The following is a 20,216-nucleotide window of genomic DNA, read 5'->3' as shown; positions in this document are numbered from 1 at the left end:
ACAGACTTAAAATTCACTTTATTCTGTAATTTTAATTTTTATACACACACACACACACACACACAAAATGCACCCGCTATAAGCTTTGACATACATGTACATATCTGGAGGTACACACAGCTGTGTGTGTTCATATGTGTATACACACACACTGTGTGACTGCCTGCACAAGCACAATACTCAACGACCTAATCCATAATTTACACCTCCCTGCCAGGCTATTCTCTGCACTGGCGCCAGCCAGGAACACCAGCTACTGGAACAGTAGACAAGTAGGAACACTGTGTCCTTCTGCTATGTGTGACATTTCATGGATATAAGAACAGACACACACACACACTGAACAGGGATGTCCATATACCTTTGATCATATAGCATACTTTTTAATATTATTATAGTTTTCAAACAGTTTGGGCTGAGTTGATAGACAGTCAAGAGCTTTGTCATTCATTTGAATGGGACCACTCAGTTGACAGTGTGGGGAGTGCCAATGCAGAGGAGTCTGGCAAAAACAATACAGGGTTTTTTGGCAAAAAAGCTGAACCTGGCTCAACTTTATTATGCAATGCAATGCAATGCAATGTCATTGGGCAAGGTGTTGTGTTGTCTAGTTACACGTGTGCAAGTGCACTTTCCTGGCAAGTTATTTACAGTGTTTTGTTGTGTGACTAACTTAAACTGGACTTTCTGGATATCATTATGTCTCACTGGTACCTGAAACAATACTCCTTCACCAATACACTCCCCTGCATTTTATTAACATAGGGCTGGTATACCTGTTCCTTTACTTTTCTGAATCTGCTAAAGCAAACACTAAATAGCTTGTATTTCTAGAGACAGTTTGCAAGTGTTGTTAGAAAGGAGATGCGGATGCAATGGACAGAAAAAGAGAGAAACTACTGAGAAGAAGAGATGTTGGAGGTCACTGGTGAACTATTTGTGAGCTCTTTCCTGGAAATTTCACAGGATAGGTTCAGTTACATCAGGATTTCAGAGAAACTGGCATGGTACCTCACATATTTAACCCTGGCAGGGGACTCATGCAGAGAAACTAAGGCTCTCAGTCTGTCCTCCTCATCCTTTAAGTGTTATTCTGAGTAGCAAACAAAACAGTCTAGACTGCTGTTGACTACTGACCACAGAGCCAAAACAAGTCAGTCCATTCACTCCTAACTGAGTTATCCACCCCTTCTGCTTCCTTCATCCTTTCCTTTTTATTTATCCCATTAGATCTGCTAATCCTGCATAAACACAGCCTGGAATGCAGCTAATTGAAAGGTATTCTGGTTCATACAGTTGTTCCCATCTCTTGAATGAACTTATGATAATAAACCTGCTCTAGAAAACTCCAAGTTAACGAAGAAAGGAACCAAGGTAAAAGTCTGTCTTTCCATGTTTCAAATGTAGCAGTGAACATATAAAGAAGGCAACAGTTCCTCTGCCTAATTCACTGAGATCGTGTCTGATACATCAGGATGAAGATGGAATCACTGCTAAGGAACAGCTGAACAGCTCTTGGTTAGGACTAGTGATAACAGTGGCACCAGCAATGCAAAGGTTTAAAAAGGGCTTCATGTGATGAATTCAGCAAAATAAAATCCAAGCAGATGAATAAGCAACAATAAAAACTGAAGCTTCTCTTGGCTGAACAGACTTACTCCAATTGTTTGTATGCACGCTCATTTGCATGAACATTAGCATATGCTACTTAAAACTGTTTCGAAGGAAAACGGAATACCTATTGTCCATTACAAGATGCATGCACTTAACAATCATCACTTCTCTCTTACTTGATGTAATATTTTCTACAACACGTGCAACCATGAAACCTTCCATGTAAGATGCTCACTGTTGCTTGAAATGAAAAAATATTTAATACAAAGTGGGAAAATTTGGCTCCCTTTAATCCTAGATAATTTCTACCTTTATGGCAGATTAAAATTAAAATACAATAAATAACACTTACACACTTACAATTCCCAAATGAATCATCCACACATATCATATCATATCATATAGCTGATGTACCTGATATTCTTTTCTAAAAGAACCTATAGCACTACATAGAGCGAGGTTACAGTGTCTTCAGCTTTGACAGCGACTGTGTGCTGATGCAGAGAGTCATGCTAAACCCATGTGCTACAGTTTCCTTCCAGAAATAAGTGATAAAAAAAAATGAAGGGGTTGGTGGGCAGCAGCAGTGCCACTGATTCTGGGATCAGACTTTTTGCCTGTGACTCTGACATAACAGGAGACAGGGTAGATTGGTCATCTGATCCCAGACCAGTGTCTAAAGCAAAATGAGCACAGTAAACAATGGGAGCAGGTGAGGCTGAGATGCTGTCCTACAAAAGCAGTGGTTTTCAAGTTGGTTTTTTTTCCCCAAGGACTCATGGTTTCAGAAGATTTGAATCTTTGCATCACAGCTATAGTGGATTTTCTCAAAATATTTGTATACTTTTTTCAACCATGAATACTTTACTACTATTGAAAATCCATTATCCAATCCACTGTGATGAATTCAAGATGACCACAGCCTCTGTTCTCCATGAAGGAGCAGACTAGAAATTCTTTACAGCCACCTTTCAAGTCTGCAGGACGTACAATAAGTCTGTCATACTCCAAAAATAGACTTTGGGTGGAACATTACTTTGGACTTAGATAAAACTTTTGAGGCAGTTTTTTTACATAATGAAGGTCATTACTGTCATGATCCCACACTGGGTCTATGAAAAACACTGCCATTAAGGGTGGAGAGTCTTGAGGCATGACATACACTCACCACATCCCTACATGTGAACAGGGCCTCCAGTGAGCCCCCCTGTCCCCCCCTCACTGTTTTAGAGGGCGGCCCCCGCACCAAATGGAGAAAAGTTGAGATGTCCCCTCTGGAAGATAAAGGAGGGAGTGAGAGTAACAGCCAAGCTCATCAGAATCAAAGGAGTAGAAAAAAATTAGAGTTATATGGGTACAAGAGAATGGTCCAATAGTTCACATATTCTGAGAAAAACCTTCACCTTCAAAAAAATTTCACTATTGCATTACCAGTTGGAATGTGTGTCATTCTTTTTTAGAGTTGAAGAAGCGGCCTTAAAAGCGTGTGAACATCATTACTACATCTCACACACATAGACAAGCTTCAAAGATGACTTCAGTGAGCTCACCCCAGCTGTGGAAGCAGGAGCACCACGTTTAGTCAACCTGGGGATTGTGAAGTGGGTACACAGTGTGCCCTCACATCTCTAGTGGCAGTGCCTCTGAATCATGTGTTCTGAGCTGCTCCCAAAGTGGGACACTATGTACTTTACTCCTTTGTGTGCGCTGACTGTGACACTCAATCACCGACTGATGCAGTCTGTGATGAATCCAAAATCAAGTTTCCATGTAATGAAAGTTTCTTTTGAGCGTTAGGACGAAGCAGCTGCATCCTGGAATAAATAATGCAGTTACACATGAACTATCTCAATAGTTCGTGGGAACATTTACAGAGTGAACGAAGGGATACCAAAAGGATGAAGAATGTTCTCAGAACATCGTGGTTCTTTAGTTATAATAGAGTTAAATCTTTCTATTAATCACAGAATCTGACCCTGGTTTGTGGATTCTACTCTGTCTCTGTTTTTCCCTGAGGTGAAGGTTCAGCACATGATGATCGTCATAAGAGCTTTCTCCCAGTTGTGTGCGACATACTCTCCCTGTGGACGTCTTGTTTGATACATTGACCATGTGAGTGTGATCAAACTAATGAAGCTCTATAACTTTATATCTTTAAATTGGGTTTAAATTATGTCTTGTGGTATGTCTCATTTTGTTCTTCTGGCTCTCCTGTTCAAGATGGTTTCAACCTTTATCAGTCCCATTTTATGAGCCTCTGTGTGTCTATGTCTGTGTGCGTGCATTCCTGCATGAGAGCATGTGTGTGTACGCTTGTATGCATACATGCAGGACATTAAATTCAATCCTGTAACCATACACCTGTCTACAGAGCCAGAGAAAGCTCGCATGTCATGAGTGATACATGTTGTTCAAAGGGGGGCCACTTTCCGGTCCACTCAAAATGTCAACAACCCCAAAACAAAATACAGGCCTGCTATGATTGTGCTGTCACTGTGTGTGTGCTAGTGTGGGTGTAAGCATGCGTACGTATATGTCACTCACATTTTAAATTTTAAAGAGACACTGTGTGTGTTACACAAGGTGTTAGAAAGTAAAGTTAGAACAAAAAGAAAATGTGCCTGTTGCCATCAGTATAAAGTATCTGACACTTATACTGCATATTTAGTTGAAATGATACTTGTGATAATATAATGCACTCATAATGTCACTGTGCTCTTGAGTGCCTGTCTGTGTGTGTTTACCTGAGTGTGATGGCTGTCCATGTGCCTGTGCAGAGAGGTGGAGCTGGAGGAGTTTGACTTGCTGTGACTCTCATCTTCCAGCGACCCTGAGCACACAATATCAAAAACATGTTATGAAACAGACATCTGATTGGAGGTCCTCCCACACACAGACAGGTAGAGACTGAAGGACATCACGTTTAAATCACAGGCACATGGAAGGAATCAACCTTCTCTAATGCAGAGGGAGAAGTAAAGGGAAGACACTGATAGATAGTCTCCACTAGAGTGTTATGGTTGCAGCTGAACAATTAATGGTTTTCTTTCATATCTGAGGCCTCCCTTCCTTATTTCTCACATAACTTTTCTCTCATTCTTCATAACTCCTCCTCCCCTGTTCTGTCTATCACCCCGTCTGTGTAGTGCTTTTATTCCAAGATGAATTTAAGTCATTATGTGACTTAAAGGGTGAAAATAGAGTTAGAAGCCTAGTCTAGTCTGACAGTCCTCAGTCCACAGTGGTGTTAGTCTCTTCATAGGGCTGTTAGGACACTTATTACAGCAGAAGTCTGGTCTTTATTTAGAACCACATGGCCTTTTAGCTGCTTTAAGTATAACTGTAAACTATACTGCATAACTATTACTGTCATAACAGGGGGCATCAACTCTACACTCTGCACATCTAGATGCTACACACCAACATGACACTCACAATGTCAGCTCTGTGTAAGGTAAGGGCTGGTATGTTGAAGCACAATATTTTGAGATGTGAAACAGTGGCTCTTTAATAGTGTGGACAACTTAGAGTGCTGTAGAGAAGAATTTTTTTAAAGCCCCTGAAAAGTTGACTTTACATCAACCATAACAATTTCCTTCAGAACATTGTGTATTTTTTAACAAAATAAGCACAATCAAGTAAAAAACACAGACCAAAATAAGACAGGTCAACCAGGAAACTTAGCAGAAACTCCGATTTCTATCCAGAACCTCTCTGTCTGCTCCTGTTTCTTGATCTGGATCATACAACTTGGGATAACCACATATTTTATGAAGTTGAAACTGAGCCGTCATCTCAGTTCATGAAGTGAACCTGCCAAGTGTATCCACTGTGGCATTTTACATTTTGTCAAAACAAGGTTACTTCTTCACACTTATTATCACAGATTGTGCTAAAGTACATATGATTTGCAAAGTAACTTAAAATGTATTCAGCCTGGACTTGATATTCCTTGTTCAAATGTATACATGTGCAAAAAAAACTATGTGATTTGAAATCTGAATGTAAATGTACAATACATGGGCTGTTACCATTGGAGATCTGGTTGCCATTCTCTATGGGGCCGGGGCTTGGGGAGTGGGGGGAGTGGTTGTTGGCGTTCTTGTCCTGTAGCTGCAGAGATGGTGAGGTGGGGGCAGAGCCACATTCTTCCCTCCCTGGCAGATTGATATTAGAGTTGAATCCTGGGAGGAATATAGCCAGAAGAAAACACTCTGCACGTCAGTACATGTCATACAGAGTAGACATCAGACATTAGATTCCTTCATGCATAGTATCATCAAAGTGCTTGTGGGCTACAGCAAACTTTTTCTTTAAATGATAATACAGCGAAATATTCTAATTAAGCTAAAATACTACAATTTTATGACATTGCTAATTATAAGTTAATTCCCAGTCTCTTATTTGGCATGGGGCCTGCCCTATAAATGCAAATGTTGCTGAGTGTCTGAGTGAGCGCTGGAATATCCTTAATGGTTGTTCCTCGTTGCCAACTTAGCACCTTGTCGCTGGATTTATGACTTTTCAGACTTTTCAGCTACTTTTTTCCAAAGAAATACCTAGTGAGAAATGTAGCAACTTTTTAGACAAACATTAGCTACTTTCCGTTAAGAGAGTCACCAGTACTACCCTGTGAGTGCAAGGTTGGGCCTCTGCAGACATACCTCTCTATGCTGACCGCACAACAGCTAACAACAGCTCTGAGTGATCATTTTACAAGTAAATACAGTAAATCCAGCTGAAATTACAAAACAGCTGTTGTCTTTAACTTCTGTTTATCGTGACTTTGTCAGAAGAGGTTGTGGTTTAATAAATAAAATCAGGATTTTGCAGTGCAGAGCAGCAGATTGTTAATGGCTTGGAAGTTAATACATAGTCTTAATGGGCTGCGTTTCAGTCACTGTTTCATACTTATTCTGTTGTCTGACAACTTGATTTGGCTGTGTTACTGTATAAGTGAGCACACAGAGTAGGAGAGAAGCAAGCAGATAAAGAGCTGAAACCGGCTGACATCAGGCAGAATGCAAATAGCCTATGATGCAGTCTAGCCATATACGAGATTCTGACCGAGTCTTATTTCACTTAGTCCCAAGCCCTCCTCGTACATCTATCCAAGCCTTTTACAAAGTTTTAATTCAGCTCTCTCTGGTGGGAAGGTGACTCCACATGACCTGCCTCTGCCCCTGCTGCTGTTCCTCAGGCCTCACATGCTCTCACACACTGAATGAGTAGGAGACTGTGGGTACATATGCGTGTGGGACTGTGAATGGGAATTCGTCAGCTGCTGTCCCACACTGAGAATGCGTGCCTTCTGGTCCCCCCACGGTCACAAGATATCTAAATATAAACTTAGCAAACTCTACTATAGGTCCAGTGGGGTAGGTGTGTGTTTGTGCGGGGCAAAATGCTAGGTAGAGAGAGAGAGACAGAGAGAGTCCATGTGAGGGTTGCATGCTTATGAAAGGATGAGTCACAGTGAGTATTTGGATTTGTACAATGAAGACCATAATGAGAGAAAATTGGACTTTTATCCAATTTTGTAAATTTTGTGCGTTGCTGCTGAAGCATGAGATGTCTTATGACAGTGATTTCCTGAAGCCTGCCAAGACCACCTGCCCTCTTCCCCTGGCATTCCTGTGGTTTTCTCATTCCCTGTGGATGAGGAAGGGGAGGAGGAGGAGTGAAAGACAGCTGCTCTTCACAGAGATGTCTGGGATAGCAACTGTAACCCCTGGCCACTCCCACAGCGTCAGGTATCACACTCAGTCATTTAACAGCCGAGGGGGAACGGAAGTAGGCCATCCTGTTAAGCCCATCGGCATCCCTCTGCTTTCTGATCTAAGCGGACCGCCCTGCTTTGCCCACTCAAAATACCCCAGTGCCAGGTTCCCCTGTCACATACACAGTTTCCATGACGCCAGCGCTTTTCCTGCGCAGGTCCAGGTGCCGATGAGGAGTTGAGTGCAAGACGTCATCTGAGGCATATGTGTCAGCATGTGCACTTGCTCTCATACCGTCTCTTATAAGGAGTTCAGCTACCTGCCCTTTGAACTTGTTGCAATTTTAGAAGTATGACACAACTCTGTCTCATACAAATCACACAAGTCCACAACAACAACACTCTGGGAAGAATACTGATTATCGAGCTAGTACTTTCACTTGTTTTTCTAACTAGTCTCCTAGATAATTGTCCAGGGTGGCCTGTTTGTGCTGCTGGTCAGTCACACTCCCTTCAGCAGAACATGAGTGAGCTGCTAAATATTTAATGCCCATCCTCATCATGCTACTGCTCATGTATTATTAACCCAGCCACAACTAATACACTTGGAGGAAACAGAGACTCTGTTAAAAACACAGTGGGACAACACAGTTTCTACCTTCTCTGATGAGCCAATGCTTTCTCAATATAAAGTTATCAATGGGAAATTTACTTTCATAAAAACAACACAAAGTAATCTCTTGTGGGTGTATAAGCTCTGACCTAAGGACCCACCCATTTCATTTACTAGGTGAGACAAATATGTTTGTCCTCCTTTTGCAAAGGTCAACCTTTGCATCAGTGTCACAGAGTCTGTATGTGCTCTGCATGTAGTGCACTGAACTACAGCACAGCAGGATCATACTTAAAGTGCAGTGAGATGCTAAGTGGGCTACACCAGCTAGCCCAACAAATGGGCTGCCTCAAGTGGGCCAAAGAGGGTGGCTGAATTAATGTAAGGTGTTTCCAGTGTAGAAAGGGAGGATTTATGAGGAATGCTTTTGAATGCTGGTGCATCTCTCTCCCCTACCACTCAAACACAGGGCATGTGTGTCACAGAGACACACAAAACAAGGGATTATTACTTACCTACAGAACCGCAATACACTACTTGTACAGGAGGTAATCACCCAGTACCCAATAAATCTTCTGGCACAGACCAGGCTGAGACTACGATCATGAGGTCATCACAGTAGATAGAACATATAATGGACACATGAACTCCTTCAAAAATGCGAGTGCACACACACACTCACACACACAAATACCCACACATTCAGCTGAGTCAAATGGGACATTGTTTACAAAATGACAAAAAACAAAGGCGAAGTCTCCACCCCTTCCGTACATACAAACCCACCAACAGGTTAACATGTTGGTGGTTTGTCTTGGTCTGACTCAGGTTAAAGCAACTGTAAGCAGATCATTAACCCATGACTGCAGAAGCAATTGAAAACAATGAAGGGAAAAAAGGGGAAAAAACAAAGGAGAAACGGTTCCTTTAGACTCTGGAAGTGTTCAAAATGCTTTTTCTGCTGTAACCTTCTCTCTGCTAGTTTTTAGGTGTGTGTAACTGTGAGTGTATGCGTGTGTGTGTATGAACATTAGTTAACAGACCTCCATCTCTTGTCTTCCGGCCAGGCGTGGACTTCCTCAGCAGGCTGCGTCCAGAGCTGAACAGAGTATTGAGTTCATCAAGGGGGCTGGTCAGGGGTCTGCCATTGGCTGGGTTGAACAGCAGAGGAGAGGAGGAGCATGAGTGCGCTCTCCGGGGCTCAGGACGAGACATCTTCACTGGGGAGTAGGGAGGTGGCTTCCCCAGTGGTTCAACCCCTGCCCTTTGTGAGGAGGTTTTGGGGGAGTCCGAGCTCCCTGTGACAGATGCTGCTCGTGTCAGAGCCAGGAAGCTGGCCTCAGGTGGGAAGGGGAAGTGTGAAGGAGGTCTGTAGGGAGGGGGGGGGGCACTGGGGGGAGGAGGTGGAGGCGGAGGGGTGAGTGGAGGTGTAGACTTCTTCTCTGGCATGAGGACAGTGAGACTAGGGGAGGAGTCAGCTCTCTGGCGGGCATACTGTGGAGACAGGGGGCTGTCTGGGCCAGTGGCATAGTTCAGGTTTGTTTCAAACACTGGCAGCTTCTTTACCTCTAGGGGAGTGAGGGGTGACTCATCTGAAGCAGGAGAACAGGTGACAGGGGAGGGGGGAAACACCAGGAGAGGTGGACGGTGGGGCAGCAAGTTGGGGAAGGGAGCAGGGATTTCACAGCTGCCATCTTTCCCATGCTGAGCTTTGGGAGCTCCGCTGTTGGACGAGCACTGCGAGTGACCAATGTCCAAGCCAGCGGCCACCCCTGCTGTCATCCGTTTGGTCTCCCCGCTCTGAGGAGGAGATGTCCCTAATCCTACCAAGCCCAGTCCTAAAGCCTCCAATTGTGCTGCCTTGGTAACCACAGTGGCAGAAGGTCCACCATCTTCAGGTGGGAAATATTTCATCTCCTCATAGACGGCTTCTGAGTCAGCCTGTTCTGGGCTATCAGGGGGCTCCTGGAGGCTCCGAGTGCGCGGCTGAGAGCCCAGCATCTCTATGTAAACATCCTCTTCATCATGACCCCGGTACAGGCTCAGTGCTACCCCTTGTGGGGCATCAATGGAGGCTGCTTTCTGCATTAAACCACCTAACCCTCCGAATCCCCCATTACGGGACAGCAAGGCCAGCTTTACATCAGCAGGGCGAAGCTGGTGGAGGTGGGGTGCTATGGCGTTGATCTCCTCGTACGAGCCCGTGAGCTTAGTGTTGGGACTGCGCTTAGGTTTGGGGGGTGGCACCTTCCTCGTGGTTGTGTAGTCATCACTGTGGGGGCGGGGCTTGGACAAGGCTGAGGAAATTACAAATAAAGCAATTAAGTACAGAAAGAAAGTATTCGGCAACAGTGCAGAAGCACAAAAGACCATCTGTTACGTCTTCTTAAGACCAGTGGAGGTGATATACCTGCAGGGTCTGTGGGGGACAGCTGGGATTTAGGGGGGCTTCCAGCTGGCGAACAGTAGCCCTCTGGAGTGGGGCTCTCTTTGGCTGCCATCGTCAACCCGGCACTAACTGCTTCATAGGATGCACTCAGACGGGTGTTGGGGTCCCTCTTTGGTTTTGGAGGAGGTTGCTTCCGAGGAGATGAAAGACCTCCCCCGCCTGCCCCGTCCTCACAGGAATGAGCTACCTGCTGCAGGGCTGGTTTGATGGGTGGACTAGCAGAGGAATGGACCATGTTCTCCATGGCGAGGGGGATGGGTACTGAGCTGGACCGAAAGTGGCGAAAAACTCGACTGCCCCCATTGACAGGGCCCTCGTGGACTTTCCCACTTTTCTCCACAGCCCTATAAATGACACAAACATTCAGATTTTATTGTTTTTGAACATTTGTATAATTGTCATCTATATCATTTGTGCTCAGATGGTACTTTCCACAAAAGCAGTACAAAAGCTTTAGCCACAGACACAACATCTTCCCATACAATTATTTTTTTTCTGATTAATTACATCATTTACATAGTCATTAAACTTAATACATGCCTGATTCAACTGTCATTCCACATATATGAGCAAAGGAAGCCAATTGGAGGATAAAGATCAAATATATTATGCTTTAAATCTAATCTCTTTGCAGTAATTTGATAACATCCAGTTTGATATTTCCTCTGCTAATCTGGGTGTGCCATCTGTTGGTTCAATGATTATGTGTGGGGGTTGAAAGGGAGGGTGGGGTGAGCATGTGTGTAAGTGATGGGGGAAGGCATTTTAAAAACCTGCTGAGAAATTAGGTGAGTTTGGGTGAATGTGTGCTGGCCAGTTCATTTGTATGTAAGTGTGCAGAAGTGTGTATTTGCCTATTAATCCCCTCTTCAATACAGCAACTCTGACTCCTCTCCCTGTGCCTACTGACACCCCTCCTCCTATTAGAAGCCTCCTCGCACTCCTCTCTTCTGTCCCAGCGGCAGATATTACATATACAAGGACACATGGAGGATACAGAAATCATGGGTGTGTATGCTTCTTTTCACCTTTCAGGATGTATATTGCTTTATCCTAATGTTAACACTGCATTTAATTAAAGCAAATCAAAAAAATATTCAAAATCGCTGTTGCAGTCACTGCAATATGGCGACTTTTCACATTTTCTTGTTTCAGTGGTGGCCATTGCTCATTAAAATGAATTAGTAATATGCACATTTTTTCTTAACTTAATTTCAGGCCATTTAAAGCTGAAATCTGTTCAAGGGGTTGCTTTCAAGTGAAAAGATTAAGCATATCTTTTTAAAGATTTGTGACAACAAATCTTAAAAAATGTAACTGAACACACATTTACTTTGTCATTTTGTCACAAAACCTTGAGATGTTAACATTTCAGTCACCACTCAATGTCAACCTGGAATGAAAGTCCGTATTATGAAACGGTGGCAATAAGCAACACAAATGACACTACCTCTGCAGATATGGAAAGGTGATATTGAAATAATAATTGCAGTTATTATGCAGCATACCATATAGAGCCTTAACATATATCATATGTTCACATTTACAGGTTTACTGGAGCTGAAATGCATAAGTTCACATTTCAGGTATTACCGCAAAGGCCATCGTTTTTCAAAAAGTAGGAAAGTGACTTTTCAAAATGAAGGTTGTTCATTTAGCACCGCCTCGAAAGAGCTTATTAGCTTTTTTGTGCCCCTTCTAATTCTGCCCTCCAGGGTTCCTCCATTTTCTCCAGGCTTGATATGTTATATTTGAATGAGATGAAGCAGAGATAAGAATAGCATTCCATAGGAGCAACACAATACTAATACAATCTGATAACACAGCTCATTATCTGACTATCCATCATGAAGCTTACAATTAAAAGCCTACAGCGCACAAAGATACAATGACATCATTAATCACCAAACACATGCCACACAGTCATAGGCACACACATACAAAAACACATGAATTAAGACACACACGCACATTTAGAAAGGCAAATGATTCCTTCACACAGTCATAAATCCTGTGAATGACACTGACGGCAGATTGTTTGTTATTTTGCAGGCTTAATAATGCCACAGTAAACTATGAGGCCATCTTGTTTAGTATTATGAATTATAGTGTATGAGGGATAAAAGCTCTATTTCAGAGGGACTAAAGTCTTATTTGACTGCATGAGTGTGAAGTAATCAGTAGCAGGGTGAAAGTCATGCAAACGACACTTAAATTTTTTGATCAAATGAATATTTGGCAAGAACGTGGACAAAATAACATAAAAAATACACATGACAAATGGTAACAAAAATTAAGAGCTGTTCATCCACATGTCTTGAATGTTCTGATCATGTGAATTGTGATGGTGCTTCGTTAATTTACCTCCTGACAGGCTGATCCTCCTCCTTACCCACCGGCTCAGGCCTCTCACCAAGTGGTGGGCTGTTGCCGAGGGTGTTGAGAAGGCTGTTGCCATGGCAGCGCAGGCGGTCACTTTCTCGCGCGATATCGGATGCATTTTGAATGACCAGCTGGTCATAGGTTCGTAGCCCCATGTCCTCTGCCCCCTGCAGGAAACGCTGCACACTGCACTCCTCTTTCTGCTGTAGTGACAGTCTACGATGAACCTGCTGTCTGGCCAGCCAGCCACGCATCACTGAGACATGAGGAGGAGATGATGATAAACATCAGCGGAATTAGAGAGAAGAACATCTAAAAGAACATCTTGGTCGTTGGTTTGTTATTTGGGATAGTTACCTCTCTGACAGGTGATGATCTTTTTATGAAGCTGGTAGCAGCGGTCGTTGAGCTGGTCTGCTTGCCAGTATCTTAGAAATACTTTACTGCTGCCCATCTACACACACAACAAAACAAACGATCTGATCACACATACACTACACTGGCTTCATCATCAGCTTCCGGGAGTAGCCAGCAGACCCTGTGGGGCTGTTTTCTGTTGGAAACCTCAGAAGAGTGTGACTTGCTAGTTGAGAGATGGGAGAGCAGTGATGTATGATAATAGGTGGGTGTGGAGTGTGGGCAGTGTGGGAGTGGGTTTGCATGTTGACATTGCATTCACTTCCTGAACTCACAGGGCATTTGCGGGTCGAGAGAGGTCACTCTACAACAGGTGCACAGAGCTGTGGGGGTGACATACTTCCACAGACAGACACTATTCAATCCAACACACGCTACACGAAGTAGTGTGTGTGTCTGTGTGTAAAGCAGGGCTCTGTGAAAAAGGTGTCTGTGGGCCATTGTTGAGGAGCGTGTATGCATGTGTGAGGCAGGAGCTGATGTGACCTGTAGGGTCACACACTCAGACACAACAGCAGTCTGGCAGACAGGACAGAGAGGGGGGCGGAGGGATCCATGGTGCTCCGTGTGTGTGTGAGAAGAATCATGATGAGGTGGGACAGCTGGAACGAGTTGTCAAAGATTCCATGGGATCTTTCAAATTCAGGGCCAGGGATTAAGTAATTTGGCAAATCTTTTGTTATTGATGGAGGCAAAAAAGACACAGACACAGACACACACACACACAGACAGACACACACACCTGCCATCCCTGCAGTTTAGACTGTTGCAGAACTGAGCGACATTTCTCCTCTGGTGACAATTTCTTCTTGTCTCCCAAAGTTGGGACTGCGAGGTCTTTATATCTGAGACACACAAAAAAAAACAGAGAACGTTAGAGCCGCAGAGACAAAAGTATCTCAAAATGCCGAATTACAAAATTTAGACAAGACAAAGTGACACCGCCTCTTTTAAGAAACAATTGGTTCAAAGGTCAGTGGGGTCATACGGCAGACTAGCCAAACAGCATCTGTTCCTATTGGTGTTGCCCTTGGCAACCGTTGCTATGAATGGTCAGCTGGATGGAGACAGTGGTTTGTTTGTGCCTGGAATGGTGGGGGTGAAAGGGAAAGTGAGCTAGGTTGATATAGAATTCACAGACAGAAAATATCCAACTCTAGATGTTTTTATATTGTGTGAACTCTGAATGTGTAGAGTGGATGATTAGTGTCAGGGTGACAGACGCTAGCTCATGAAGATAAACGTGTTGATTTGAATACCTGGAACAGATAAGAACATGTGGCTGGAATGAAAACAAACTTTCTCCCCTTCATAAGCAGTTACTTCCAAAGGACCACTATGAGCCCCTTTCCTCCTGCTCCGAGAAGACTCAGCAGCAACACAGCTTGTTAAATAACTGGACTGAAGAAGAAGAAGTGAACATAAACAACTGTTTGCAGATAAAATTTAAAGAAAAAGAATCAACATTAAACCTCTTGGTTTAAAACTTAAAGATGATAAAAAATAAAATTGTCACTAATAAATTAAACAGCTTGCTGCAATCATTGTGTGTGAATGAGAGGCAAGCTCTAAAGCATGTTGGATTAAATCCAGAAATACAGCAGGTTACTGTAGATTATTATAAATTATCATATCATACAAGGAACAATTGCTCTGCTATATACTATTATGGATCTGCTGCTGCTTTCATGACATAGAATTGTAATAATAATCACAATAAATAACAGATTTTACATGTAGTTGTTATTTTATATGCACAATAACAAGTAACAGGTTAAATACAGTAAGTACATTTAGATATGAATGTTGAGACACAGTTCCTTATTTTTAAGACAAGTGACAGTTTAACCTTCTGTCATGGAGCTGCAGAAAAATATTGTGTTTTGTAGGAATCCAGTGGATCTCATTGTTAATTTTACAAATCTCAAATAAAACCATGTTAAACTGTGATGGGGTTCATGATACCAGTAGCTGACATGGCTGCTACAGGGGCAACACATGCAGATCAATATTTTTAGATGGGTCCACTTTCACAGGCCTATCTTTGACTTAGCCACACTGCATTGTAACAGGAGCCCATTTTGTATATTTAGACATTGGTTTTGAAATGTATTTAGGGATATGTAAAGTGTAGAGTGTCTAAGAGTATGTACTGTATGTGCAGTCAGACATTTTCTGAAAGAAAGAGGAATCAACCAAATACACGACTCCTCTAAATGTATCATCATTTGCTCAGTACATTTTGTCAGTCGGTGCTCTGTCTCCTCTGTTATCAATGAGAGGCAGAGCCGGCTGATGATGTCACACATCTGATGAAACTCGTTTAACAAGCAGATGGCTGGAAGCATAAACCACCTGTATTGTCAACAGTGAGTAAGAGGGAGCACGTGAATATGGGATGTGTTTGATTTGCAGGAGTGGGGTCTGTCTGAACTCTCTCTCACCCTCTCTCTGTATGATAATACCAGTCCTGCAGACAACACACACCGTCCCCCTGGGCCCATAAAACACAAAGGAACTCTGTAAACCCATGACCTTCCCTATGAGGATATGAAAACCATCGATGGTCCCTGCTTTTACAAGACCCAAGGGGGCTTCATGTGGAGTCAAAGAAGTGAAATAACCCCTTTGATAAGAGTTTAAATGGAGGGCTACAGGGCACTAACAGAGATCTCTGTGACCAAAGGGCCATTGGTGACCACTGTTATTGAACGTCACTAAGATGGTAAAGGCGAGATGGAAGGCAGATGGAAATTGAACCACTTACTTCCTCTGTGAAGCTGCTCTTACGCAACTGACAAACTTTTAACTGCCTCATCTTCAAAGCCTATTGGCTTTGTTCAGTTGTGAATATTCACTTCAGGGATCCGACAGAAATGATGGATATTCTCCTGTAGGCGACTTTATAGCCTACAAATGTGTGTGTTTATCCATCAGCGGAAGGTGATGATGAGGACCCACTTTGATCTAACCATATAGGAAATATGACCTATATGCTTGTGAGCTGCATTTGTGACATGTTTTATGAATACTGATGCCTCTTTCTCATTCACTTTTTAACAATGTACATAGAACCGAGCAAAGCAACATACATGGAGGGCTGAAGGTTCAAGTGGTAGTATTTGACCTTACACATTGGCAGAAAATAAACCCCTGCCACAAAACACATAGTGTATCATAAAAGACAAATAAAAGCAACAGTAAAATAGATTTCCTCATAAATCACTGTGGTTACCAGGACACTAATGTAATTCCCTTCAGGCGGCCACTATGACTTAGTGAAGTGGCCTGCATGGTTCCAGTGTGCAAGTGTGTATTTGTTGTGTACACACTGTGTGTTTGTGTTCACGAGAATACAGCGGCCTCAAGATTAATGGCTGATTTATTGGCCTGTCATTTTTTGTTAGTCAAGGGACAGGGCCTGTTTTGAAAGAGTGACAAATGGAAAGAGAAAAAGGGCTAAGAAACAGAACAATATTGAGATACTGCGTGTGAGCGTGAGAGAAACGGGCACAGGAAAAAAGGAATGATAAAGACTTAAATGAAAACACTGAGAGGAAGAACAAAACTGAAAATGTTGGGATCAGGAAAAAAAGAATAAAGAGGAAGATGAAAGAAAAAAAGGAAATGGCGGCTCAGTGGAGAGAGCATGTGAGGGAAGAATGAGAAATCAAAAGAGACGGAGCTCTGTGAGGACAGCACTGTAGTCCACCCCCGCTCTGCAGCAGCTCCTTCCTCTATCAGGCCAGGCTGTGTTCATTCATTGGCCCTGTCTGTGCTGAAGCCAGTGGAGGAGAGAGAGGAAGATATGAATGGCAGTTGGGCTGGGCTGACTGGCGTCTTTGTGAGTGACAGCCACTTAAATGAAGCATGGCCTTAATGTGTAAACAGCGGAACAGGGACACACGTCGCACAAAAGCACATACAAAAGGTCCATTTGCATGAAGACAAAATGCAACAAACATACATACACTGCATGCAAACCAGTGCTGGGCAGTAACACATTACAGATTAAAGCATGACAGTAATTTGATGACTTTTTCTGTGATTAAATTACAGTTACCAGACACAGTAACACTGTGTTACTTCAAGATTTTGACGACTCTGCTTATTTGCTGTTCCGGGAGGAGGTAGATGGGAGTGTTATCAGTTTCAAGAGACTGGTTTGGGTCATGTTAGCTCTGTGCAGGGACTGGAAGAAAGACTTCCACTGACTCAGAAGTGGTCTGATTTATATGTTGTGTCAGGTTCTGTTCAGAGTAAAAACCCTGCAGCTTTATAGTGAGAATGGAACTCAGAATGGGGCTAAGCTAGCTGTTGATGGTTATTACATTTGAAAAACATAGGCTGGCTGCTTGTTAATCAAGACTATCTCTATTTCTATACGTTACAGTTAACAGATGTGACAGGAGGGTGTGGTGACTGTAAGGGACCTATGATGGAGCTACAGAGTGACAGAAAGTAATGTAATGGGTTTTTTTAAAGTATTAAGTTCTCCACTGAATAATTAGCATAAAGAGTAAATTATTTTTCAACTAACATACCCAACACTGATAGTTTTTTTTATTGTATTGCCTTGTGTTGTGAAAGCAGCCATGATTAAAGACACACAAAGCTCAAAGCACATTTTCATTTTTTGTTCATCTTGAGTGCCACAACATGACATTACTGGACACCTTATAGTAGAAACCTTAAACACAACCCTCTCCCTCACTGTGATCCAGAGATCTGATCCTGATGCTGGGTCTTTTGTCCTTGGGTTGGACTCATGCTGGATGGGACTGGTGGCCAGTAGTTTGCTTTGATCCACTAGACCATTACTAGCATCTCTTCATAATGTTATACTGTGTATACTGAGTCCCAAATCTTGTCTGCCAGCTCTCATATATATCAACTGCCAGATTACCAAGAGGGTGATTTAGGCTATTCTAGTTTTCCAACCTGCAGAAAAGTGTTCAGCAATAAATGAGCACCCACCCTACCTTCACATTTCCTGTTTGTCCACCTCTGCATTATCTCAGCTCCCTCTCCTCTCCAGACACAGCTGGCATGGAGGAATACATCAAAGAGGCACTCACGGAGAGGTTTATGCATCCACCCACTTCACCGGCTGGAGCAGGTTTCTTCTTTGTTTGTAAAAATTATGGTTCTCTCCGCCCATACATTGAATATTGTCCTCTGTATGATATAACTGAACTGTTCAGTCAGCCTGTGTTGGCTTCACATTCAAACAACTCTGGAGTTGTATCATGTTTTATTTAAATCAACCTCTGCAATATCAGGAGGGAGATGAGGGAAGACAATATCTAACACCTCTGACTGACAAAAGCTGCAACAGTATTTCAAGCTTTGGTGAATGATGTTCTTCATGATGATGAACTGTTAAGGTGCATACCACATATCTGCAGCCTCCACAGTTCCAAAAGTCAGTGACCTTTGTTAGGTGTCTGTCAAGTCAAAAACAGCTTTTAAGAACCAGACACGATGCTTCACTTTTGCTTGGGTTTAAACTCATCTGGAAGCTTCTCAATCAGTTATCATTGAGGTGGATAGACGTAGATATTGGAGCCGTCCTGTCATCATGCTCTTCCACTGACAGTAATCTCCATCCATGCATATTATAGACAAAAAACTTTATCTCTGGAAATGTTCAACAGAAGCCCTGGAAACCACACTGTAACCTCAGACAAGAGTGATATTACAATCAAAATCACCTTAACCTACTGTATGTCTGAGCAGTTCACTGAAAACAAACATACACTATTGACCTCACATGCTCTGGTTTATGCCCCAGCTCAGCAACGGTTAAGTCTGCTTTTTTTGGCAGCCAGCTGGCCCTTGTGATGCTCAGTTATCTGCTGCCCACAGCCATTGCTAACACAGAGATTAGCACACAACACATGGCCTCCTAAAAAAAACATATATGACAGTCACTCACAGGCTCACATGCTCACACATACACATGCTCAGACACACATGTGGCTTAACAAACAGCATTCACAAACCCCTCACCAGGAATCTTTCAATTACTGAATGAACAATGAGTGTTGGCTCTACAATCTACATTGGATTCACTTCACCATTTGACATGGGCCTGTTCTCCAGATTCAATTTCCTGCTCTGGTTTCCCCCCATGAAAACCTATTATATGAGAGTCTCTTTCACTTTGTGTATGTTTGAGCAAAAAAATAGAACACGCGGATTGTACCTACAATAGATTCTACACACTTCAACCATTTGTACAATATGCAGTGCTTGGGTCGAAGCTTTCTCGTTTCTTTATTATGAATCCTTTTGCTAGTTGAGTTTTAGCTACCTTGGGACCAAAAATCTAAATCTAAAAAGTGTGAGCCATAGCATTTGCGTTTATTTAGCATTAAAATGCTTTTTAATTGAATTTGAAAGACAATGTAAACAAGCCTGGTTTCTTAAGGCACAGTATTAATGATAATAAATGGGATCCTGATTCATTGTATTCTCCTTTAATTAAAAATTTGGACATAAGATGTTGGGTCGCTGGAGCTTTTGTGTGTGATGATGTTTACAGCAGAGTAGTGGAAACTTTTGGGGGGGGGTCATGTGACCAGCTTTGTCCTCTCTTATTATCTGGTAGGAATGTTTGTGTTAATCCCTTTATCCTCAAAAAGAGAGAGAGAGAGAGAGAGAGCTGAGATACAGACTGAGGATGGGGGAGAGAAAAAGAGAAAGAGAGAGAGAGAGAGAGAGAGAGAGAGAGAGAGAGAGAGAGAGAGAGAGAGAGAGAGAGAGAGAGAGAGAGAGAGAGAGAGAGAGAGAGAGAGAGAGAGAGAGAGAGAGAGAAAGAAAGAGAGAAAGAGAGAAAGAGAGAAAGAGAGAAAGAGAGAAAGAGAGAAAGAGAGAAAGAAAGAGAAAGAGAGACTTAGAGCTAAATCCTCTCAGTATTCCACTGGTTCTGAGAATCAGAAGAACTGTGACACAAACTGTGTGGAGCAGCAAGTGAAACTTGGAGGAGTGGTGGTGAGACAGAAAAATATCTTTCTCTC

The 20,216-nt window shown here is 42.7% G+C and overlaps 1 protein-coding gene across 7 annotated transcripts in view; it reads right to left on the bottom strand.

The window, feature by feature from the left end:
* The window catches only part of myo16 (myosin XVI), a 97,272-nt gene that overhangs the window by 4,731 nt on the left and 72,325 nt on the right, over positions 1-20,216 (bottom strand). For 6 of the 7 annotated variants that reach the window (XM_071476518.1, XM_071476527.1, XM_071476509.1 and 3 more), the window contains 7 exons: positions 13,937-14,039; positions 13,135-13,231; positions 12,760-13,033; positions 10,357-10,739; positions 8,990-10,243; positions 5,646-5,798; positions 4,359-4,444 (listed from right to left, as the gene is read on the bottom strand). In XM_071476518.1, coding sequence (XP_071332619.1) covers positions 4,359-4,444; positions 5,646-5,798; positions 8,990-10,243; positions 10,357-10,739; positions 12,760-13,033; positions 13,135-13,231; positions 13,937-14,039 — 2,350 coding nt within the window. Of the gene's footprint in view, positions 1-2,782; positions 2,889-4,358; positions 4,445-5,645; positions 5,799-8,989; positions 10,244-10,356; positions 10,740-12,759; positions 13,034-13,134; positions 13,232-13,936; positions 14,040-20,216 lie in introns of all 7 variants that reach the window. The other variant, XR_011690874.1, reaches the window with a different exon arrangement.

The sequence above is a fragment of the Trachinotus anak genome, unplaced genomic scaffold, assembly GCF_046630095.1.
Source record: "Trachinotus anak isolate AG129_WGS33_773 ecotype Australia unplaced genomic scaffold, CSIRO_AGI_Tana_v1 ptg000001l, whole genome shotgun sequence".
Classification (NCBI taxonomy): domain Eukaryota; kingdom Metazoa; phylum Chordata; class Actinopteri; order Carangiformes; family Carangidae; genus Trachinotus; species Trachinotus anak.
The sequence above is the reverse complement of the archived record's forward strand: the minus strand, read 5'-3'. Positions and strand labels throughout refer to the sequence as shown.